The sequence below is a fragment of the Miscanthus floridulus genome, chromosome 6 (genome assembly GCF_019320115.1).
Source record: "Miscanthus floridulus cultivar M001 chromosome 6, ASM1932011v1, whole genome shotgun sequence".
Taxonomy (NCBI): Eukaryota; Viridiplantae; Streptophyta; class Magnoliopsida; order Poales; family Poaceae; genus Miscanthus; species Miscanthus floridulus.
Window position 1 is genome coordinate 11,652,189 of NC_089585.1, and position 24,297 is coordinate 11,676,485.

The 24,297-nt window shown below is 49.5% G+C and overlaps 2 protein-coding genes and 1 pseudogene across 10 annotated transcripts; 1 reads left to right on the forward strand and 2 right to left on the reverse strand.

The window, feature by feature from the left end:
• Positions 1-12,042: 12,042 nt before the first annotated feature.
• On the reverse strand, positions 12,043-15,288 carry LOC136457632 (uncharacterized). 9 transcript variants are annotated; one of them, XR_010759769.1, is made up of 7 exons: positions 14,830-15,284; positions 14,666-14,736; positions 14,520-14,604; positions 14,300-14,373; positions 13,773-13,843; positions 12,696-13,614; positions 12,043-12,385 (listed from the first exon to the last, which is right to left on the reverse strand). XR_010759769.1 is itself a non-coding variant. In XM_066457662.1 (6 exons), the coding sequence occupies exons 1-6, from the start codon at positions 14,902-14,904 to the stop codon at positions 13,611-13,613; spliced, it is 396 nt and encodes a 131-aa protein (XP_066313759.1). In that variant the 5' UTR covers positions 14,905-15,288; the 3' UTR covers positions 12,409-13,610. The 9 variants fall into 9 exon arrangements, 2 of the variants coding, with proteins under 2 accessions (XP_066313759.1, XP_066313758.1); XR_010759770.1 differs by having other exon boundaries at positions 12,044-12,385; positions 12,866-13,614; XR_010759771.1 differs by lacking the exon at positions 12,043-12,385 and having other exon boundaries at positions 12,409-12,989; positions 13,471-13,614.
• Positions 15,289-16,554: 1,266 nt separating this feature from the next.
• On the forward strand, positions 16,555-19,447 carry LOC136457634 (probable small nuclear ribonucleoprotein F). Its single transcript, XM_066457664.1, has 5 exons — positions 16,555-16,737; positions 18,144-18,231; positions 18,345-18,382; positions 18,527-18,591; positions 19,143-19,447. Exons 1-5 carry the CDS (start codon positions 16,732-16,734, stop codon positions 19,204-19,206), a joined length of 261 nt encoding a protein of 86 aa, XP_066313761.1. The 5' UTR covers positions 16,555-16,731; the 3' UTR covers positions 19,207-19,447.
• Positions 19,448-20,224: 777 nt separating this feature from the next.
• LOC136457635 (uncharacterized) lies at positions 20,225-22,866 on the reverse strand (annotated as a pseudogene).
• Between the last annotated feature and the right edge of the window lie 1,431 nt (positions 22,867-24,297).

The window sequence follows — 24,297 nt, forward strand, 5'->3', positions numbered from 1 at the left end:
ACCGAGGACGATGCAGCGTGGGGAGCCACATCTGGGCTACTGTAGCCTCGGAATCAGTACCCAAGGCCAATAACTCCCCCCAAGGACCTCGACAGTTTGCTTCACGGGCTCAGCAGCCTGAGGGTCCATGACCACCGAGCCCCCCGCGATGGCTCGGCCTCGGCATAGCCGCTGCCCCCTACGACGTCATTACACAGGCAACCCGCACGTCGCCCGCCATGTCCTGCATCAAGCCGTACTGGAGCCCCACGACGCACAAGACCGAGTACGACCAGCATGTCACTTCCGCACGTCCCATCGAGGCGCTCAACCACTCCGACAAATCACACGACGGCGCAGTGCAGCGACGTGGCAGACCAGACGTCCGTCACGTCAGCACCCTGCCATCCACGACAGGACTGTGCAAGGGTTACCGGCTACTGTGCTGCCTAAACTCCTGCACCAAGGACGGACACGACGTGGGGAGTCAGAACCGGGTTCCTGTGACCTCGGGGCCAGCGAACCGACCGCTCCGCCCCGCTCGAGACCCCCGATGAGCCTCGGATTCCGCCTCGCCCGAGACTCCCGGTAGGGCCTCGGGCGAACTGGCCATGCTCCGCCTCGCCCGAGGCTGGGCTCGTCCCGCAATCTCGTCACCTCCACCTCAAAAGTCACTCTGGCAGGCTATCGCATCCAATTAATGCACCCAGCTGCCCTCACTACGAAAGCCACGATCGGCAGTATGCCGCGACAGGACAACGGTCAAATCGCCTTTTTACCATCCCTTACTGACGATACAGGGCACCGTATCCTGTAGACGCATGTTCGGCACTGTTCCGCCCAAATCAACTATCGGCGATGGCCGCCCAGACCTCACATTGCCACCCGCTAAAGGCCTCGGCACAGCAGGCCTCAGCACAGTGGGTCTCGGCCTCAGCGCGATAGGTCTCGACACAGCCTACTACAACAGCCACCAGGCCTCGGCATTTCACCAAGTCAACAAAAGTACAAGAGCGCAGCATGTCGTCAGCCTTGAAGACCATACCGACTAGACATCGACTGGAACTCCCACGACGCCATACTGCTTCAGGGAGCGGAATACGTCAGCAAATAGTAGCCTTCTCATGTACCTCTCGCTTCCTCCTTGTGACTATAAAAGGAGGTAGCCAGGGCCATTTCTGGGGGGGCAGAAGGACAAACACACCGATAGAATCACGCACTTCCACGCTGCTTGGGAGCAACGTCCCAAGCAGCTCGCACCACCCTCGCCGAGACCTGGGGCTAGCTCCCTCTCTCACTCAGCTTGTAACCCCCTACCACGAGCACTCCGGTGCAAGGAATACAAGATCAATCTCTCAGACTGGACGTAGGGCCTCGACTGCCCGAACCAGTATAAACCTTGTGTCTCTTTGCATCACCATCCGGGATTAGGGACACGCAGTACAAATTCACTCGTTGGTTGAGGGACCCCCGGTTCCAAAACACCGACAGAGAGGCTGCCGAGGTGGCCCCAACACAGATGAGGGAGGGAGCACCTCTGCCCTGTGAGGCCGAGGCCCATGAGTCAAATGGGGCCGAGGCGCCCTCAGTGGCCAAGGCCACCGAGGTCGAGGCCCCCCGGGCCTCCGAGGCTGAGGCAACGGAGGCCGAGGTGCCTAGGACCGCCGAGGCCATGGTGGCAGGGGCCGGAGCCCTCAGGACCACTAAGGCCATGGTGGCCGGGGCCAACATGAGTGCGGCCAAGCCAACGGCCTAGGGAGTGGAGATGAAGGTGGCGGAGGCCTCGGTGCCGCCCCTGGTCTAAGGCCTGCCGTTGTTGCGGGAGAGCGCCCGGGAGGCGGAGGTCCATCCGATCTCCTCTGATGATACTTCTCAGGCATAGGAGGTGGTAGACGCCGAGGTGGCCGGCACCATGGAGTAGTCGGCTCCAACCCCAGGCGAGGGAAGCTCGGCCCTCGTGTGGGTACAACCTGAGCCCCATGGGTGGGATCACCCACGTGTCCTGTGGCAGAGCCGGGATGACCCTAAGGGGGAGCCTCTGTTCACCCTCAAGGACGCGGCCAAGGGCGGGTGCTGGGACACCTTTGGGCAATACCGCCAGCTGGCTGAGCGGCCACTGTAGACAGCGCTGTCTGTCATGACCAACGATCTGCCCAGGGTTGCCTAGGTTCACACCTTCTTTTCTCAAGTGGCGTCGTCTTTTTCTGAGTTTTTTCGCAGTGCATGACCCCTATTCTGCTTATCTAGGAGCTCGAGACCCGGTCCCTTGGAAAGTCAATGTTCCTCCGATGGGAGAGGGACATCTAGGACTAGCTCCAGTGGCAGAAAGACCTGCTCGCTCATGCCAACAAGCTTCTGTCGGCACGGAGCGCGGAGGTGGAGGACCTCCACCTACGTGGTGCTGACATGAAGGCCGCGGCGATGGTGGCTTAGGAGCAGGTCACCCCCCTTGGCGGCGTGGATCAAGGAGTTGGAGGAGGAGCTGACCCGCGTGGCCAGTGATCGGGACGCCTTCAGGTCCCGGGCTGGAGAAGCCACAACCTCTGTTAAGGCCCTTACTAGACAGCTAGGGATAGAACAGGGTGTGCACCAGCTGACGAAAGGTGCCTTGGATGAGGCCCTTAAAGCGGCTGAGGCTTCCCGGACCGAGGCTATGGTCAGGAGGGGAAAGGCCGAGGGTGAGTCTTATTCCCTTTGTTTTATTTGTTTTTCTTGTGTTTGGCCCCTAACTCCTTGGTGTGATGCAGAGCTGGAGGAAGAGGCTTCCAGGGTGGCTGAGGCTTCTCAGGTCGAGGTCCAGTGCCTGAAGAAGAAGGCCGAGGCTTCTCGAGTCGAGGCCCAGCGCTGGAAGGAGAAAGTCGAGGCCTCTCAAGTCGAGGCCCAACGCTGGGAGGAGAAGGCCGAGGGTGAGTCCCATCGGCTTCTGTCCCTATTTGGCTTGTTTTCCTTTACGCTCAACCCCATTCCATTTCTTTTGGCGCAAAGTTGGAGAATGAGGTCACCCGGGCAGCCGAGGCCTCCGTCGTAGTGCAGGCAGTGCTTGAGACCAAGATCAGGGAGCACGACGCGCTGAAGAGTGCCGCCCATACTGCCTGCGAGGCCCTAGAGGTTGAGGGGGTCTAGTTGGGCAGCTCCCTCAGGAGCCGCTTGATTGCGTTGAGCGGCCAAGTGCGCGAGTGACTTCGAGGGGCGCTGCACACGGGTGTTAAGCGTGCCCTGGCCGTCATTACCTTGCACTACATCGGCGTCGACCTCAAGGCCATCAGCGATGGCTATGTCCTGCTCGATGATGATAGTGAGGCTGACGAGGAGGTGGCGAAGCTAATGGAGGTGGCGGAGGGCCCTGGCGTGGCGCTAGCCAAGCTGTTCGAAGAGGAGGTGGTCCCTCCTACGCCGTCCGCCGATGCTAGAGACCCTGAGCCTTGACCTGGGCCCAAGAGGCCATGTAATTAGATTAGGGATTATGTTACCCTACCATAACGCTGGTGGCCATCGAGGCCATTTTAAAGTAATTGTGCATCTACGCATCTTTAATCGTTTTTCATTGTATTTTCGAGCCTCTGCCCTCTGTCTTGTCTCTGAACAAATCTCTTGCAAAAAACTTCCTCGGAGCCTAAGCTGCCCCTCAGGCAAAAGGTGGTAGGGGAGTGCCGTAGCCCAAAGGCGTAGGCCATCTCATGACTCAGCCAGCCTTCTGGCCTTGAGACAGTCTTTTGGTCCTTAGGTTTTTTCACCATCGATTTGTTAGAGAACGCTAGAGAGTTTGGCATAGGATTTTTTTTCGAAAAACAACTAAAAAATGGTGCATGGGACTTAGGGGGGAGTCCCCCCTTTTAGCCCCCAAGGGAGGCTCAGTTCTGCAGAGGCAGAGCCGTGTCCTGTGCGAGCCCTATAGTGGGCACCTCTGCAGAGGCAGAGCTGAGTCTCCCTTATGGTGTTATCGTACTACCGAGACCCGTGATGGGCTCGGGGGGGGGGGGGGGTTCTTGAAAAATTAGAAAAACTAGAGAACACTTCTTAATTGTATTCCAAGAAACAATGTATACAATGCTTGGAGATTTAAGGGTAAAAGCGACGTAGCTGTTCTATGTTCCAAGCGTTGGTGAGGATTTCACCCTTCTTGTTGACTAGCTTGTAAGTCCTGGGCTTCAGCACTTGGGCGATGATGTATGGTCCTTCCCATGGCGGGGTCAGCTTGTGGTGGCCCTTGTTGCTCTGCATCAGCCTCAGCACTAGGTCACCTACCTTCAGGTCTCGGCTTCGAACGCATCGGGCTTGATAGCGTCATAGAGCTTGCTGGTATTTGGCCAAATGTAGCAGTGTAACATCTCGGGCTTCCTCTAGTTGGTCGAGGGCATCCTCGCGGGTAGTGCGGTTGCTCTGCTCGTTGTAGGCCCAAAGCCTCGGGGAACCATACTCCAAGTCAGTGGGGAGGATGGCCTCGGCCCCATAGACCAGGAAGAATGGTGTGAACCCCGTGGCTTGGCTCGGGGTATTCCTTAGGCTCTAGATGACTGACAGGAGTTCAGCAAGCCATTTCTTGCCAAACTTCATCGACCGGTTGTATATTCTCGGTTTGAGGCCCTGTAGGATCATGCCATTGGCACGTTCTACTTGGCCATTTGTCCTAGGGTGTCCCATGGCTGACCAGGCCACACAGATGTGGTGGTTGTCACAGAATGTTAGGAACTTGTGGCTGGTGAATTGTGTCCCGTTGTCAGTGATGATGTTGTTCGGAACCCCGAACCTATGGATGATATTAGTGAAGAACAGCACCGCTTGCTCGGATTTGATTTGATTGATCGGACGAGCCTCGATCCACTTAGAGAACTTATCGATTGCTACCAATAGATGGGTGTAGCCCTCGGGGGCTTTCTGTAGAGGCCCAACCATGTCCAGCCCCACACGGCAAAGGGCCATGTAATGGGGATGGTTTGGAGGGCTTGGGCTGGGAGGTGCGTTTGCCGCACATAGTACTAACATCCCTCGTAGGAGCGTATTAGCTTGGTGGCGTCGGCAACCACCGTCGGCCAGTAGAACCCTTAGCGGAAGGCATTTTTGACGAGCGTCCGAGGCGCTGCATGGTGCCCGTAGGCCCCTACGTGCAAGTCCCATAGTAGGGCTTAGCCTACCTCGGTGGTGATGCATCGCTGGAGGACGCTAGATGGGCTTCGCCGGTACAACTCGCTGTTGCTGAGGACGTAAGTCTTGGCTCATCGCGCAAGCCATCTGGCTTTGGTCCTGTCTGTAGGGAGCTCTCCTTGGATGAGGCAATCAAGGAATGGGACCCGCCAGTCCGTGCCCTGGTTGGCCTTGGGAGGCTCCTCATCGACTTCAATGACCTCGGTCTCGGCCACGGTGGTCTCGGCGATCGAGAGAGCCTCGAGCCCTACGGCGGGCTCGACCGATGGGACCTCTTTTGCTGCCGAGGCATAGTCGATGGAAGGCTTGTGGAGGTCTCTGGCGAAGACATTCAGGGGGACCGGGGCCTACGCTGACGCTATCTTTGCCAGTTCGTCCGCGGCCTCGTTGAATTTTCGTGCGATGTGGTTGAGTTTGAGACCGTCGAACTTATCTTCAAAGTGACATACCAGCTTGTAGTATGCCTCCATCTTGGGGTCATGGCAGTTTGACTCCTTCATCACCTGATCGACAACGAGCTGCGAATCGCCCCGTACGTCGAGACGCCGTACCCCAAGTTCGACGGTGATCTACAAGCCATTGACGAGGGCTTCATACTCGGCTGCATTGTTGGAGGCGGCGAAGTGGAGCCGAATCATGTAGCGCATGTGTACTCTGAGGGGTGAGACAAAGAGCAGACCTATGCCTGCCCCGGTCTTCATCAAGGACCCGTCGAAGTACATGGTCCAGTATTCTGCCTGGATTTGGGCAGGTGGGAGTTGGGTGTCGGTCCATTCTGCCCCAAAATCGGCCAAGACCAGAGATTTGATTGCTTTCCGAGGCATAAAGGACAAAGCCTCCCCCATGAGTTCGATGGCCCACTTGGCTATCCTACCCGAGGCCTCCCGATTATGGATTATCTCCCCTAGGGGGAAAGATGACACCACGGTTACCGGGTGGGATTCGAAGTAGTGAAGCAGCTTGCGTCGAGCCAAGACTATGGTGTAGATCAATTTCTGGATGTGGGGGTAGCGTGTTTTGGTCTTGAAGAGTACTTCGTTGATGAAGTAAATAGGTTGTTGGATGGGTAGAGCATGCCCCTCTTCCTACCTCTCGACTACTATGGCCGCACTGACCACTTGGGTCATGGCGGCGACATAGAGCAAGAGAGCCTCACCCTTGGCTGGCGGTACCAGGATGGGTGGATTGGTGAGCAATGCCTTGAGTTTGGTGAGGGCTTCTTCGGCCTCGGGGGTCCACAAAAAGCGTTCTGATTTCCTCAAGAGGCGGTACAGAGGCAAGCCTTTTTTGCCAAGGCGTGAGATAAAGCGGCTCAGGGCCGCAAGGCATCCCATAACCTTTTGTACTCCCTTGAGGTCTCAGATCGGCCCCATGTTGGTCATGGCCGAGACCTTCTCCGGGTTGGCCTCGATGCCGCATTCCGAGACTATGAATCCTAAAAGCATGCCTCGGGGGACCCCGAAGACACACTTTTCGTGGTTAAGCTTGATGCTCTTTTCCCTAAGGCATGTGAAGGCTATTTCCAAGTCGCCGACAAGATCACTGACCTTCCTGGACTTGACCACGATATCGTCCACATAGGCCTTGATGGTCTTCTCGATGTGCTTGCCAAAGACATGGGTCATGCACCGCTGGTATGTGGCCCCTGTGTTTCTGAGGCTGAACGGCATAGTCACATAGCAGTACATGCCAAATGGTGTGATGAAAGAAGTCACGAGCTGGTCAGACTCTTTCATCTTGATCTGATGGTAACCGGAATACACATCAAGGAAGGATAGGGTTTCACATCCCGCAGTGGAGTCAATGATTTGGTCGATTCGAGGTAATGGGAAAGGGACTTTTGGACATGCTTTGTTTAAACTGGTGTAGTCTACACACATTCTCCACTTTCCATTTTTCTTCTTAACTAATATGGGATTAGCTAACCACTCTGGATGGGACACTTCTTTGATGAATCCAGCCGCCAGGAGCTTCTATATCTCTTCGCCGATGGCCCTGTGCTTTTCCTCATCAAATCGGCGCAGGCGCTGCTTCACTGGCCTAGAGCCAGCCCGGATGTCCAAGGCGTGCTCGATGACCTCCCTTGGTATGCCCGGCATGTCCGAGGGACCCCACGCAAACATATCAGCATTCACACGAAGAAAGTCGACAAGCATGGCTTCCTATTTGGTGTCAAGGGTGGCACTGATCCTCAGCGCCTAGTCGTCGGGGTAGGTGGGGTTGACCGAGATGAGTTTGATGGCCTCCATGGGCTCGAAAGTCTCAGCGTGACGCTTGGAGTCGGGCACCTCACTGTCGAGCTAGTCGAGGTTGACGATGAGGGTCTCGGCCTCCACGATAGCCTCAGCGTACTTGATGCACTTGACATCACAGTCGTATGCATGCTCGTACGTGGACTCGACAGTGATGACGCCGTTGGGGCCTAGCATCTTGAGCTTGAGGTATGTGTAGTTGGGGACTGCCATGAACTTGGTGTAGCACGGCCGCCCTAGGATGGCGTGGTAGGTTCCCTTGAACCCAACCACCTCGAAGGTGAGGACCTCCTTGCGGTAGTTGGCGGGAGTACCGAAGCAGACGGGCAGGTCGATGCGCCCGAGGGGCCACGTGTGTTTCCCTGGCACAATGCCATGGAAAGGCATGGCACCACCCCAGAGCTATGACTAGTCGAGCTCTAGGAGCTCCAGGGTGTTGGTGTAGAGGATGTTCAGGCTGCTGCCTCCGTCCATCAATACCTTAGTGAGCCGGGTATTGCCGATGATGGGGTCGACGACAAGTGGGTACTGCCCGGGGTTCGGGACGTAATCGGGATGGTCGTCCCAGTCAAAGGTGATTGCCTCCCGAGATCAGTTGAGGTATCCGGGAGTAGCCACCTTCACCAAGAAGACCTCCCGGCATTCCCTCTTCCGCTGTCGTGCCGTGAGGCACGCCGAAGGCCCGCCGAAGATCATGAAAGCGTTGTGCACTTTGGGGAATCCGTCGTCCTTATCGTCGGCACCTCTCTTCTTAGCATTATCATTGGGGAGCCCGAGCTTAGCGTAGTAACGCCAGAGCATGGTGCACTCTTCGAGGGCGTGCTTCACCGGGCCCTGGTGGTAAGGGCAGGGTTTCTTGAGCATGTCGTTGAAGAGCCCAGGGCCTTGGGGGCCTCGGGGATTTTTGTGCTCTACGGCCACGACTAGGCTAACCTCGAGGACTTCCTGCTTCCCCTAGCGACCCTTTTTCTTTTTCTTGGGGAGGTGGGGAGCCGAGGCCCCTGGGGCCTCATCCCTCCGCTTCCCCTTGGCGTCGTTGTTGGGGAAGATGGCCCCGACAGCCTCTTCGCCCGAGGCGAAGTTGGTGGCGATGTCGAGGAGTGCGGCCGCCGAGGTTGGTACATTCTGGCCCAATTCTCGAACCAGGTCTTGGCAGGTGCTGCCGGAAAGGAAATCCTGGATGATTTCCGAGTCGCCGACGCTTGGCAACTCAGTGCATTTCTTGGAGAAGCGCCGGATGAAGTCTCAGAGAGACTCGTCTGGGCCCTGGTGATAACTTTTGAGGTCCCAAGAGTTCCCAGGGTGCACGTATGTGCCCTAAAAGTTCCCGACGAAGACCCTTACTAAGTCGCGCCAGTCGTGGATCTGTGAGGGAGAGAGATGTTCAAGCCAGGCTCACACCGAGTCTGACAGGAACAACAGGAGGTTGTGGATGATGAGCAGGTCATCGTCCGCGCCACCTAGTTGACAAGCCATGCGGTAATCGGCTAGCCAAAGTTCGGGATTGGTTTCGCCGCTGTACTTTGTGAGGTTGGCCGGTTGCCAAAACCGGGCCAAGAAATGAGCAGTGCGGATGGCTCTATTGAAGACTCAAGGACTAGGCGGCTCAGGGGAAGGACTGCGGTCTTCTCCACTGTCGTAGCGGCCACCTCGGTGCGGATGGTAGCCCCGGGCGGGCCCCTCATTGTCGTGTCGTCGTCGCCTGCTGACCACCTCGTGGTCGCCCTGTGCCTCGCGTTGGTTACCGAGGCGGTCGTGCAGCAAGGGGACCCTGTTGATCGCCGGTGCACGAGCAGGTTCGGGACGAGTCGAGGCCTCCCTGTCCTACCAAGGCAGTGCCGTGGGAAAGTCCGAGGCGCCTTCGCATCGTTGAGAGGCGGAACTCTTGGCCTGCTGCACCACGGCGGTCTTGAGGAGATCCTGAAGCTCGCCGTGGACCCGTCGCCCCTCCATAGTAGAGGGCTCAGGCATCGTTTGAACTAGCATTGCCGCAGCCACGACGTTCTGGCTAGCGCGATTGAAGATTGGGGGTTGCTCACCCCCTTCGTTGTCGTTGATGCGGTGGTGGACATCGTGGGCCCTCCGTCGGGCTCCTCCACCATCACCACGACCCTATTACTCCTGTTCGAGAGTGTCTCGGAGCTGTTGCAGAAGGAGTCGATCTTGCTCGACCTTGGCCTAAAGTTCACGGAGCTGCTCCAGGTCCGGGCATTGAAGTTGTCCAAGGGCGAGGCTCTCGTTCTGTGCTGCCGGTGGGACAATGCGTGAGGGTGTGGCATCGCCCGTTCCCTGGCGAAGCAGGGTACGGTTGCCCGCCGCCTCGTCCTCATCGCCCGTGCTCGACATCCCGAGTCCGACGTGGAAGCACTCACGAGTGGGATCGTAAGTGCCTTCGTCGTCAGAGTCAGAGCAGCCGAAGCAGTTGTCGCTCATGGCCAGGAAACGACGCATGGCTTTAGGGTCGTGAAGTCCGGAGAAGTCCGCTCCGGCCTATGCCTCGTCCTCCTCTGAGGAGTCAGCGCGGGCGTGAGTCAAAGTCATGGTGCCGAAGTCAAGGGCGAAGCATTGGTGGCATCCTGAGGGCTCTGCGTGAGCAGAAGCGTAGGCGGAAGCATAGGTGGCGGCGGCATTTCTCAACCCGAAGGGGTATGGGGATGGTGCCATCGCCGAGCTTTGCTCTGCCGAAGTTGACTCCTCAGGACGTGGCGGGGCAGAGCTTGATGACAGGGCGTCGTCGTGCGCCACCGGCGTCTTTCCCTTGTCCAGGCTCAGGCTAGACAGGTTCCCAACCAGGGACCTTATGCCAACAGCTGGGCGTGGGATACCGGTGGAGGGCAGCGTGTCGCCCTGAGTTCGCGTGGTGTCGAGGTGGCCCTGCTCGCGTCGTGCTCGGCGAGCGCGACGAGAGCGGCCGCCTGCACCTAGGCTACGGGTGCGTGACGTCATCATCGGTCGATGGGGCTCGGGGTGTGAGAAGTACCATATCATACTCACATCCTAGAGACATGAACTCTAGGCTCCCGAACCAGATCACCGTGCCGAGACGTAGCGGTCGTACGAGATCTGCCATCCGGAACTTGTTAGGGAGATGAAGCTGACACACAGAGCCCCTACCTGGCGCGCCAACTGTCGATGTTTCGGACCGGCGGGCCCTCAACCAACTAGTAAAAATATACTGCGTGCCCCTAATCCCGGATGGTGGTGCAAAGAGACATAAGGTTTATACTGGTTCAGGCAATAGGTGCCCTACGTCCAGTTTGTGAGATCGATCTTGTATTCCTTGCACCAAAATGCTCGTAGTAGGGGGTTACAAGCAGGGCGAGAGAGGGAGTTAGTCCCAGGACTCTGCGTGGAGCGGTGCGAATTGCTTGAGATGCCGATCTCAGGCAGCGGGTAACGTGCGTGTTATAGAGCGTTGCTTGCGCGTGAGTGAGTGAGTGAGTTCGTCTGCCTATGCCTCTCTCCTAGAAATGGCCCCGGTCCCTCCCTTTTATAGTCGAAGGGGGTTAGGGGTGATACATGCATTCGTTATGCGGCGTCCTATGAACAGAGGCGGCATGTCCGAGCCCTGTAGCCTGTTATTGTGGTGGTATGGTCGACGGAGCGGTCCTGTCCTTGATGCACTGGAGCAACACGCCGGCCACGCCCAATCCTGTGCGAGTGGGAGCTCCAGTGATAGCCCGACGCAGGGCATGGCAGACGACGTGCCGGTTGTTGTGCGCTGATAGTGTGAAGAGCCGAGGCTCAGTTGATGCCGAGGCCGAGCCATCTTGGGGGGCTTGGCGGGCGCGAATCCCGAGGTTACCGAGACCCTGAAGTTGACTGCCGAGGCATGGAGGGAGCAGTTGGTCTTGTACACTGATTCCGAGGCTATAGTAACCCAAACCTAACTCTGCACGCCGCGTTGTCCCTGGAGCAGGAGTTAGGTAGCATAGCGCAGTACGGATGCCGGTCGTGGGCACAGCACCGAGCATAGTGGCCGGTAACCCCCGTCCTGTCCTGTTCTGGACGGCATGGCTCCGATGTGACTGGCGTTCAGTCGGCCACGCCGCTGTGTCGGGCCGTCGTTCGGCTGATATCGCGGGAGCGGTTGAACGCGCCGGGCGGACGTGACATCTTGTCCGAGAAGTTGGTCGAGGCGGAGGCGGCGGGGTTGTTTTGCCGAGCCGGCCTTGAGCGAGGCGGAGAATCGGCGTCTCGTCCGAGGCTGCACACGCGGGGCCTCAGGCGAGACGGAGAATCGGTTCCTCGAGCGAAGCGGAAAATTGGTAGGCCGTCCGAGGCCTTCCGTGCGAGGCCTCTAGCGAGGCGGAGATTCGGTAGGCCGTCCGAGGCCTCTCGTGCGGGGCCTCTAGCGAGGCGGAGAGTCGGTGGCTTCGGACATGGCCGGGGTTTGGCCAACAGTTGTCCCTTGGCTTTGACTTTAACGGGGTCTAAGCGATCTTTTTGATTGTTGCTTAGGGGATCCCTTCTCGTGGTACCCGACAACAAGCTCTCCCACTTAACCTTTTCTAGTCCCTTAGCAAAATTAAACTTAGCAAAAATTGGATCAGGAGTTTTGAAAATATCGAAGCAACTCCTTAAAAGTACACATACGTTCAAACAAGAATTCTCCTTCGAATTAGAATGAACTGATCTGACTTTCAAACTTACCTATATTACCTTCAACTATGGGGCTTCTTAGCCTTCACTTAGATATTGAGCAATTGAAAGATAGAACGATCAAGTCAAACACTATGTCTCTAGTTCTTTTGCTTAAATTTCAGAGTTTTTGTAAATTTTCAAAATAAATGTCAGAGCTTACCATCCGGTGAGCTCTGCTTCTATTGCCCGTTACTGCTGCTCCTGCCGTTGCCTGAAATTGGTGCTGAAATCCCGAATACACTAGAAAACCAGCGCGGCTTTGCCGCGCCATCTGTTGAGTGAGCCTGCAAGTTTTGACAGGTTTTGTTGCTCCTCTTTCTTCTATATCTTCTATACCTTTCACCATATCTTCTTTGCAAGACGTATTACTGATAAATAGAGGGGATAATTTTGTTTAACATTGGTAATACTGAGTTGTAGTAAAACTTTTGTTTGCTGAAATCTTGAGGACAAATGTGTATGTCTATTTTCTGCCCAATCAAATGTTGTTCTTTCAGGAGACAGGCTTTCAAATAATCAAAGAGGCATATATAGCTTGTGTCTGTCTATTATGAATAATAAATTGTTTTTGTGCTGAATTTTCATAGAAGGAAAATAGATCTCCCTGGGAAGCGTTGTCATTTGAAGGTATGGCAAATGTTTAGAGATAAGCATATAGCAAACATGTATTAAGCACACCTTAGGCAGAGATGGATAGACTGGCATGCTACAGCCTATACAAAGACGTTCACTCAGTATTCAGTGTCGTAGCCACTGAGACATCCACTTCGAGTCTTCCAAAAGCTTCACAGACTAAGGTACTTCCATTTGCTAAAATAGCAGCACGTACAGTCTAAATAGTGCAGTACCTGAGTACATTGAGTCTATAGGTGATCCAGATTCAAGATTCAGGAGTAAGTGATCTTGAAATGGTATGAGGAGGTAAGCAACGTAGGCGGAGGAGACATAGGCACCAACTGGGACTCACCAGTTCTGCCCATTTAGAAGAATATGGCAGCATTAATGAATAGAAACATGTATTAGAGGAAAATTTATTCTTGAAAAGAGACATATGGAAACATGTATATATAATAACAATAACAAATCTTAGAATTCTAAATTATGCATTTATTTCAACCAAGGCCCCAGGAGTCTTTCCGGCACCATTATGATAATTATACAACCGAGATAGACCTATTGGCATGAAATCTGAAACTCATAAGTAACACACATGCATAGCCATGGTTCGCATGTAGGTCGGCAGGTGTATTTTTTCCCAATTTCATGAGTACCATAACAGTGGGTATTCTATGTCTTTACATTGCTTCAGAAACAAACAAAATGGCATGATGTACAACAAATCATACAGAAAATAAATAGGTTGGGTAAACACGATCCTCTGAAAATAAATTTGAAGCTGACAACACATACAGAAAACAATAGATGTAGAGACGATGAGAGGGGTGTACTCAGCTGAATAGGTTGGGTGGGGAGGGGATGGCAAGTAACTTCGGTTGGACTGGTTGTACTGCCGTAGCGGGCTGCAGCAGGGAGAGACAGGCAGGGAAATGTTCGTGCCAACATTGGAGCTTCTGTATGATGAAATTGCAGTCTTCACCTGGCCAAAAAAAAAGACATACCATTAAGAAATCATGAAGGATACCTTGAGATATGATCGGTGTGTCATATTGTATAGGAGATGTAGAATGGAAGAATCTGCATTATATAATTGATAAGCATGTAAAAGTAGTCGCATCCATTCGGTCAATAACTCACCCCTTCATACTGACTCCAAGGAGACTTTGCTGTTGCCATAAGTAGAATGGTGTAGCCAAGACTTCAATTGTCTACTGAAAGGATGCGAGCATTGCTATTAATTTTGGAATGAAAAGGAAGAATTAAAGCCTTTAGTTAATATGTTCACTATGGGAGAATGAAAGAATCAATATATAAGATATAGTTGTCTTTTACTCTTTGTAGAACTGCATGTCAGTCTTAGTGTCTTTAATTATTAATGAAATTTTGCTTTTCTGACAGGGATATCAAAGGGGCAAGCACACTTGTTGATGGTAATGGTGACAGGAAGGCTAGCATGCAAGTGGTAAACTCTGTGAAGCATCTCATAATTTTATACTCGACTGCCTGTCTTATCTTATACTTTTAATCAATAATCTGTTATATTTACATATAAATCAGCATATGTATGAAATCCTTGAAAGGGAGCCTTTACCGGATGGAAGAATTTGCATCATATAATTGATAAGTATGTCAAAGTAATTGCATCCATTCAGTCAATAACCCACCCCTTCATAATTACTCCAAGGAGGCTTTGCTGTTGCCATACGAAGAATGGTGCAGCCAAGGCTCCAAATGTGTACTGAAAGGCGGAAAATTTAGACATCGAAGGAAAGAAATGAGGTGCTTAGTTCACATGTTCAATACGGGAAAATCCAATGATCAACATATAAGGTTAATCCTAAGCCGGTGCAGCATCGCATTTGGTTAAGCATCAGGAAGCCTTACCCATCGTTAATGGCACATTAAACTTCGTTAATTCGTTGGAGCACACTGCCAGCCCCCCATTGTCGTTGGAGCATACCGTCATTACCTTCATGTAGGAGAGGTCTGATTAGAGTCACAACCGGGGTCCGAGATGTTTCATCACTTACATTATTAGTAGGATTATGTTCCTGGAAAAATCTGAAGACTGCATTCCTGCTGGCACTGATATGGCGTCCACCTAAATTTATGGCACCCTCAAAAAAATTAGGATGAGATGAATTAGTACAACATTTTAACAAACAGCTGATGTGCGTATCAGGAATTCATGTACCTTCTTTAACTGGAGTACGCCAACACTGCTGCAGAGTTTGGCACCAGGGGTGGGGAGGGAAGCCGTGAGGTTCATCGAGGTGCGGCATCGAGGTGGGCGGCAGCGGAGGCGGCGTGACGGAGCCGGGCTGCGCCGCTAGGGTTTGGCCGCGCCGGGGCTCCTGTGCTGTCGCGGCGCAACGTCGGGCCGCCAGAGAGGAGTGGAGCGTCGTTGCTGGGAGAGGCGGAGGGCGTCGCGAAGGCCAGGCGGAGAGGGCGGACCTGCGCCATCGCTGCGACGGCATGGACTCGGCGTCCGGCGGCGGCGCGACTCCGGGGAGAGTGGACGGAGGAGGAGGGCGGCCGGCCCATTGAAAAGGCCTGGATTGAGGGTTGATTTCGGTAAAGTTCGAGGGTTTTTTTGCAAAACAAAACTGAGAGGAGGCCTGGACTGCGGGTTGATTCGACTAAAGTTCGATGGTTTTTTTGCAAAAAAAACCACGCCTCGCACGCTCTGGGCCGTTCACGCGCCCGATCCGACGGCCGGGAACGGCCTGCGACGTGGCCACTCTCGCTGGCCCGCTTTTGGTCCCAGGATTCATAGTATAGAGATGAGAAGAGAATTTGCCTGGAGATACACTAATACACGCTACTTGCCGCTGTACTACTACTAAGTACTGATTGAACGCTGTGATCACGGTTGCAATGCTGGCCAATGCTACGGAGGGGATCATCGACCAAGCCAATGGCGAGCTGCACGCGTACGGCTGAGCAGAGTTCAGGTTCCTCAGGGTTCTGAACTCCGACGAGTACCGAATCGTGCAGAGCGATGCTACATTGATGTGTGTAAAGAAACCGCCAGCCCTGCCTGGTTCTGAATAATTCATTTATGAACCATGATCTCGTACGATAGGCCATTGAGATCTGGAGTGATAATGTGAATAAATATCTGAAGAGAGCCCCAGACCAGACGTTTTCTCCACGAAAAGTCCCCATTTGCGTGTTATACTCTTGATGATCTGATCGTGGACTCATGAGGGCGTCTCCATCTTGCTTGCTGAGTACGGGAACTGCTTCATCTTTGCTATCGGCATTCGGCAACCGGTGGCAACCTTATCCTCCTAGGACTTCTCCAATGGCTAGCTCACATAATTTTTTCTCGCATTTTAATAGGAGAGAGAAGAGCTATCGCTTGTTCAAGAGAAAGTCTCATGCACGCACTTCGAGATTACTTTGAGGATGACGTGTGGGGTCATTTATATTATGTACTATGTGCTAAGAGATAGATTATTGGAAGTGTTGTCTCTTAGAGTGCTTAGAGCTAGGTACAAAGAAAACAGAAATACTCCCTCCGTTCCTTAATATAAGCCATATAGTTTTTAGCACCAATATTAACGTATAACTTGAGGAAGGATGTGAGACCGAGAAAAAAAAGAAAATCAAGCCATCTTCTCTCTCCCAATCATGTTGCTTCATAAATTTAAGGGATTAGTTGGGGCATATGCTATGTACGGTGGGAAAGTTTCCAAATTAATCGGCGTGGAAGCTGATACATACCTATATTTTGAAATTTTATTTAGAAATCTATATGGCTTATATTAAGGAACAGAGGGGTAGTAGAAAGGAAAGAAAAGGAAAGAGGAAAAAAGAAATAGAAAAAAAGAAAACTGCCGTACCTTGGGCCGACTGGGCCGAAACGGCGGGAAGCTTCGCTGGTCGTACGTACGAGCACGTCCGTAAAATAAAAAGAACGAGCGTGGAGGGGGTGAGAAAATGCACGCGAATCCTGTCGTCGGCAGCGATTGTTTCCGATTCCGCCCCTCTCCTAAACCCTAGGGTCGCTTCCTCCGCTCCAACCCCCGCTTCGCCCGGTCGTCGACTCGCTACCGCTGCCGCCTTCCTCGACCCGCACCCGCAGAAGCTAATGGCGGTAAGACCAGCCGTTTCGTCCTCTCTGTTTCTCCCAGATTTATGAACCAGATCTGTTTGTTTCTACCTCTGTTTAATTAGTGTGATTTGCGGACTAGTACCCCTTAGGCTAGTCTTAGTTTCCTGTGGTGTGCATAATTGAGTTCAAGCTGCTTCCTATGGCATGTTTGGAACACAGGGTTATCGGATTCCAGCCAGAGCCAGCTAGCTGGGAGTAGGTTGGATGAATAATTTGAGATATTTGTGTGAATCCACTGTGGACGGGGAAGGAGAAATGGGCAATTACTAATCTAGAGAATGCAACAAAGCCTCCCAAAATCGTCGGTTCCAAGGCACACTTGTTGTTTGGAGTTTTTATTTAAATCAGAAGATTCTGTTAAACACGATTTAAGGTCTAACTCCCCTAAATCTTGTTTGGTTAGGAATGCTTGCACCGAACATCGTGTGCGATTGCCCATTAGACTCTTTTGTTTTTTTGGAAACCAAGAACTGGATCGGAGCACCGATAAGGCTTTTCCTGTTTTTTCCGTTGCCAGTACCAATAATAAGTTAGCCGCTTGACTTAGTGTCATGTATACATCATAATCTAGCCAGCTCTTGCAGATTTGTTATGTTATTGTCTCGTAGTCTTCTTGTGAATGTCAGCACCACCATCGAAGGTTAAGATAAGTGAATGTACCTTTGCCAGTACCAATGATGGCCCATAGCTCAGCTTATAACTGCTCCTGTTAGAGCTGAATCTAGAAATGCATCCACAGTTGTCTCCAAGTGTATCCAAGCTCAGCTGGTTAGAGATTCAAGTTAATTTATAAAGCTCATTGTGATGTCAACCTTCATGAGAAGAGCATCGGTTTCTAATGAGCTAGTCCATGCTTAAGCTATTATTAAGCATAATTCCATCTCTGTCTGATGTTCTATTGTTATTGAACTGCTATGGCTAGAAAACAAATTAAACTAAAGAAACAATAAGGGACAGATAACCATCTACTGTACTTGAATCACATCGCAATGATTGATCTGTTTATATAACTTTGCCATGATAACATTTTAATTATTATATATAAGGTGTACTTTTCTTATCCATACAATGAAGTTATTACTCCTTAGGCTCCCAGGATAGTGCAATGGCAGCCACTGGGTGCATCACCCATGCCATGTTGTTCCGTTCCTATTTGTTAATCAATTTATGTGTTGCCATGTAATAATAAAATCCTATGCCTTCCTTACCATTTTGTATTGGGAAATTACCGTCTTGTCGACTCATGGAATTCGCTAATAATTGGAACCAAGAAGTCCGGAACAAAATAACAGTCTGTTTATGCATACTCCTATTTGCCAGCCATAATAAGCCCTAACCTCATGCAATTATGCTACACTTACTAATGGATGGACTCTTGCTTTGTGCAGACTGTGCCAGTTAACCCAAAACCTTTCTTGAACAATCTGACAGGGAAGACTGTAATTGTCAAACTTAAGTGGGGTATGGAGTACAAAGGTAAATTTTTATTGTTATCAATTTTATTTATTTCAAATTTTAAATGTTAAATTTTGTTCCTTGAATTGGCCCTTCCATAAATATATTGATGAACATTTGCTTTATTTTCCCAGGGTATCTTACTTCTGTTGACTCGTACATGAACCTTCAGGTATTACCTTTGGTCTTTGGCAGTTTAGCTGTCGTATTATTAGACTTCATCTATTTGTTTTTTATTGTTTTGCAAGCTCATCATTCGTTCAATATGGAAGAACATGCCAAAAAAAGTGATTACTACCTTTGCTACTGGTTGCAGCTTGCTAACACAGAGGAGTACATTGATGGACAATTCTCTGGAAACCTGGGTGAGATTCTGATCAGGTAATGATTCATGTTCCTTTTGTTTGCTTGCATCAGGTGTGTTAATCTAGATATAACCCAATAAAAGTTTGCTTGCTGTCCAATTCTGATTATTGAGGTTAAAAGGTACTTTAGTGTGAATCTGAAAAGGTTGAATGTAAGTGATCATGAAAAGCCAGGGGTAAATATTCAATAAAGAGCGGCATCAGTTTGTAAAATTGTAGCATTGGATGCTTGGGCTACAGTTTTCACAAAATAAGTTGAATAGGTTTTCTGAATTAGTTTCTTGTTCTTATTTGATTAGTTTGGTTTTCTGAATACTTTGATTGAATCGTGTGGACTGAAATTTTGTTTCATGGATGCAATATTTGTTTGAGTTAGTGAGGAATACAATTTTGTCCCCTTAAGGGCTTGTTCGGTTTGGTGGGTATTCGAGGGGGGTTGAAAAGAGATTGAGGAGGATTAATAAATCCCTTGAAGTCAAAATCCTCTTCATTTCCTCCAATCCCCTTGAGGGGATTAACCGAACAAGGCCTAACTGACACCCAAATTTCTATTTGCTCAATTTACAGATGCAACAATGTCCTTTATCTCCGAGGTGTTCCAGAAGATACAGAGATTGAGGATGCGGAGTGAGGAGACGTGGACCATGCCTTAAGATTGGTCGATGATATTGTTCTGACAACAATGTAGCCTTAAGATTGGTTGATATTTCAGATGCGCACTACTGAATTCAATGTTGCTGATGCATTTGCCTGCTTCCTGCCCCCGTTCTATCTAATACTAGTAAGATACTAAGATGCATTTGCTCAGCACGGCAAGACATTGTGAAATCATTTGGGCAATGTAATACGGACTATTCCAATCTTGTCTTGTATGTTTTGGCTCAATAACTTGTCTGCTGGAATTCCTGCCAGAGGTGATGGATAGTATTCAATTGCTAAGATGGAATTCCGAACTATTTTGTCTTCCGGTGAAGTTAAACCCATTGGTGCCTAGTGCCTTGGTAACATGGTGCAAATATTATAAGACGTCGATGTTCCATTCTGCTCAATGAAGAAAATGCACCATTTATCAAATGGAGAATTCTGAGTCTTTGAAAGCTGTAGCTAACTCAGGTTGCCACGGTTCAGGCGCTGCTATGCGATGCCTAGAGTGAATGCTATTTGCTACTTTGAATACTGTTTGCTACTTTGTCACTCTGGACACGTCGCTTTGTTGGTTCAGTTACCTTTCACGCAAAGATTGCTACCATCATGTAATTTCTCGACTCGGGGGCATGATTCTAAAGTCTAAACCATGCATTGAACTAACTAAATATTATATTTGTGAACAACACCATTTCTACATATGATGTAAAACAGTATTTACTCTACTATCATTCAAGGAAACAGGAATGCCATCGTTCAAATATTGAAGTAACAAGAAATGTGAGTTGAGAATGGATGGAGAAGGAAACAGGTAGGATAGAGGAAATGCCTCCAGTGTCTGTTTGAGGGGACTGGGGAGTTATTGCTGCATTGTCTCTGCAGGTGATGCTACTGCTAACAAGTAATGACTGGGCGAAAAGAGGATCCCAAGTATAATTTTTGGTTGCTTGTTTTCTGCTCAAGCAGGACACGAAGACAGTTCAACTAATATACAGATCAGATCTGAACTTCATCCATAAATGTACTGACGATTGCTAATAAGACCCTAGAAATTACATTGTTGAGCAGCGACAAGCTCATGTATAGCTCTCATATTGATAAGAGTATTATCCCACAGAAGAAAATGAATAAGACGACAAATATAGGCTAGAGAACGTGCCGGCTCTGTCATTTTTGCCCAAAAGGCTATGTTTCCACAGACTGAAGCAGTGCTGTAACCGACTGCCACTGACAAAGCGCTAGGACTGTTTAAAAAAAATAATGGCAAATCACATGACTAATGCCAACTTCAATCCTGATATTTCCTTTGTGATCAACGTGCCAGATAGATGCAAAGCTCATACCAATTGCACAGCAGGAGGGCTTTCAGATCCAATTGCACTAAAAAAAAAAACAAAATTTTGAATGAGAAAGATGTGATGGAGAACTTATATTCACCAAGGCTCCATCACACCTAGGCCAGCAGGCCATCCAGAATTTTAACACGTCTCTTTAGGTATTCTTGCTTCACCATCTGTAACCAAATCATCATCGTCATTGCTGTTCAAGTGCATAAAAACGAATAAATCAGACCAGTCTATATAACCATGCATGCTATTCTAGCTAGCAAGTATACGATTCAACAAAGATTAAAATAAACCTGACAATTTGAACAAACTCACCTTGACTGAGCAGCACCTTGCGGTGAGGGTGAGTCGATTTGCATTGTCACGGGGCCATCATTCACCAAAGAAACCTGCAAGACCTTCTAATTTACCCTTTTTCTGAAAAGGTCAAACGCTATGAAGGCAATTAGGCAAATAACGTGTTTCACGAAGAGACACCTTCATCATCGTTCCAAAAACGCCATCTGCCAGTCAAAGTAGGAACATTGCCACATTTATTTTCATATGATACGGTGACTCATGGCAGAAATCTTTACATGTAGATGGAGCATAGTGCAAAAGCAATAGTAGCAGCAGCAACAATAATAAGTGCAAGAAGATCGTGTATTATGAGTATGGGGAGCATAGACATACTCATGACAATATTTCAGCAAAGTAAACAAGTGAGCAGAACATCACTAAAGAAATAGCTATGTTAGTGGCATAACATAACAGGACGTGACTATCGAGAAGATGAAATGCACATCCAGCAGAAAAGAATGTTCAATGCAGGACCATGGGGAGTGTGGGAAGTTACAACGAATGCATCAATCATGACAGGCAAATCCCAAATATAGGCAGATCCATGTTAACAAATGGAAAAAGAACATTGATTTGATAATCAAGAAACAAGGTTGGTAAACTGTGTAAAGCACAATGAATTATAAAATGCATATTTGTTACCTTTCACTGAATCAGCCGAGTATGACCTTTAAAATTTCTCAACTAGAGAAGCATAGAATGGTTTCGCTTTTGCAGGTGGCATAGCCACATGAAAATCTGGCTTATTACCCTTCAGGATGCCATATAAGGTGAACTGACTGACTGAATAAGATATCAGATCAGAAACGTAGTAGTTAATAACAGATTTAATGGAGGCTGCTTATATTTTACACATGGGGCAAGGTTGCATCATCACATTACCTAATAGCACCTCAAAGTTACGCTGCATAACCTGCAGGGAGGAAAAAGCTTATTTAAGTTTGTCTTCAAAGCTCATATGAAGTGCAGTAAATAATTAGCATTCTCAAGTAAGCCAACTTTATTCTTCTATTGGGCCAGGATGGATCTGAGGCTTACACTTCGATCCCATGCTTTTTCAGTCTTGTCGTTTGGAAACAGCCTCATGTTCAGGACCTTCCGACAACTATGTAAGGGTAATATTAGCATTCAATTAGAGATATAACAGCAGGCCATGCAAACTTAACATTTCAGCATAAACAAAATTTCATAAAAAAGATGGTAAGTTAGTAACATATCAGAAAACAAAAAGGTGACAGACTTTGGTAAATGAACAAGAAATGAAACCAGCCCGGTGCTTTGGACGCATAAATCATAATGTTTGCCAAAGATTACCAATAAAGAAGCTGCCACCAATGCATTGTGGTACTAATACAAAAGGCATACCACACAACAGATTACTTAGTAGTACAAGTGACTAGTATTATCGTTCATTTATCAAGGATCATTATGACATCCTGCATCTCAATCACTCCGCAGCTCAGGTAACTCGTCACTGAATCAACACAGCTGACTGATATCTGGACGAACACATTCCCACTGCAGATTCTGATGAGTTATAAAGATGTAATCATGTCTAAACATACAAGAATTGAGACAACGGCTAGCACTAGCAGTATAAACAAGAATTGGAGGAAGTGGGAGGGGGATGAACGGAGAGGATTGTATACATGTAGTCGGCGTCGGAGTCGGTGTCCGCCTCGTGGAGGCCGACGAGGACGAGGAGTCCAGGGCCGATCGCCGACACTATTCGCCCCTCGACCTGCGGCGACCCAACAGAAGAAGCATTCAGGGAAGATTCCGAGCGAATTGCAGTGAACTGAAGAGGGCGCTCACCTCGACACTCGCCGAGAGGACGCGCTGCACCACAGCCCTCATCCTGTGTCTTCTCCTGCGTCCGCCACGCCTAGTGGCGAGGGACGACCGGACGAGTCGCCGCTCGCCGGTGAGAGATCAAGAAACGGCGGCGGCTCTGGTGTGGAGTGTGGGGAGCTAGTCCAATGTGCGAACGCGGATGCCTCGTTGATGGGCTGTGAAAAGCGACGATGGCTTACTGGGCCGACCTTTGCATTTCTTCTTCTGTCTGAACTGGGGCCTGTTTAGACGAGGGCTAACTTCCAAAATATACCTAAGCTAAAGATTTTGCAAGCCATAACTTTGGTTGTTATTTGGGTCTCTTTTGGGCTCTCACAATTGATTCTCTGTTGAATCCAGCAGGAGCTCTGCCAAATAATTTTTCAAAGAAAAATAATTATCTACTGATTCTATGAAGTGATTCTCTAAAGAGGCTGGGAGCTAAAAAAACACTTCTTCTGATTATGTGAAGTGATTCTTCATCGTGATTTTGAGGGTTTATGCTAAACAATCAAGAATCACTTTCAGCCACGGAATCACTTCTCTCAGAGAATTAGCTCTCATAGAGAATCAAAATCAGATAGAGCTCTCCCAAACAAGCCCAAGGTTTGTTATCAAAACTTACAACCTCTCACATTTGGCTTGCCGAATCTATAAACTTTTTTGTCAAAATTTTGCTTGCCAAAGCTAGGGCACAACAGATTTTGATCAAAAACCAAATGGGCCCTATATTCAGGACTAGTTATTAGGACTAAAAATTTAGCGTAAATTAATTGAAGGTAGCTATCTAGTTGATTAACAACTGCTTAAAATTTTATCAAAAAAATTAGCCCGTTTATTAGCCATCCTGTTTAGATGTGCTAGGGCTAATTTTAATTAATTTTTATCTAGCTAACAATTAGCCCTTAGCATCAAACCGGCCCTAAATCTCTTGACAAATTACTGCATGACAATTGAAAGGATCAAGATGCCCAAGAGGGGATGAATTGGGCTAATTCTAAAATTCTTTGTAATAATTAAATCATACACTTAGCCCACTTCATCCCTTGTGCCTAGAAAGTGATTCAATTGATCTATCGCACAAAAGTTTAGCACCCTAAGTTTTAATCCTACTCTAGCATGACAATTCTAACAATGTAAAGACAAGAAATGAATTGCTCAAATGTAAATGCTTAAAGTAAAGAGAGGAGAAGGAACGCGGCGATGTTTTGTCAAGGTATCAGAGTCGACACTCCCCATTAGTCCTTATTGGAGCACCCGCGTAAGGGTGTAGCTCCTCCTTGATCCGTGCAAGGATCAAGAGTTCTCTACGGGCTGATTCTTCGACACTCTATCGTGGTGAATCGCCCACAACCGCTCACAATTTGAGTTGGGTCTTCCACAAGCTCTGCCGAATGATCATCAAACTCCTGATCACCACCAAGCCGTCTAGGTGATGGCGATCACCAAAAGTAATAAGCACGAACTCTCACTTGACCACAACAAGCCTAATGAGAAGGGTGGATGCACACTTGCTACTCTCCTTACACTAATGAGGTCTTAATCTTGGATTCTCAAAT

Excerpts from the sequence above, each read along its gene's own strand:
- LOC136457632 (XM_066457661.1), bottom strand. The coding sequence starts at position 15,112 with ATGCCGTCGCAGCGATGGCGCAGGTCCGCCCTCTCCGCCTGGCCTTCG. Across the intron at positions 14,605-14,665 it reads AACATAATCCTACTAATAAT|GTAATGACGGTATGCTCCAA; the intron begins GTAAGTGATGAA and ends TCCTACATGAAG. Across the intron at positions 14,374-14,519 it reads TAATGTGCCATTAACGATGG|TACACATTTGGAGCCTTGGC; the intron begins GTAAGGCTTCCT and ends TCCGCCTTTCAG.
- LOC136457634 (XM_066457664.1), top strand. Across the intron at positions 18,383-18,526 it reads ACTCGTACATGAACCTTCAG|CTTGCTAACACAGAGGAGTA; the intron begins GTATTACCTTTG and ends TACTGGTTGCAG. Across the intron at positions 18,592-19,142 it reads CTGGGTGAGATTCTGATCAG|ATGCAACAATGTCCTTTATC; the intron begins GTAATGATTCAT and ends CTCAATTTACAG.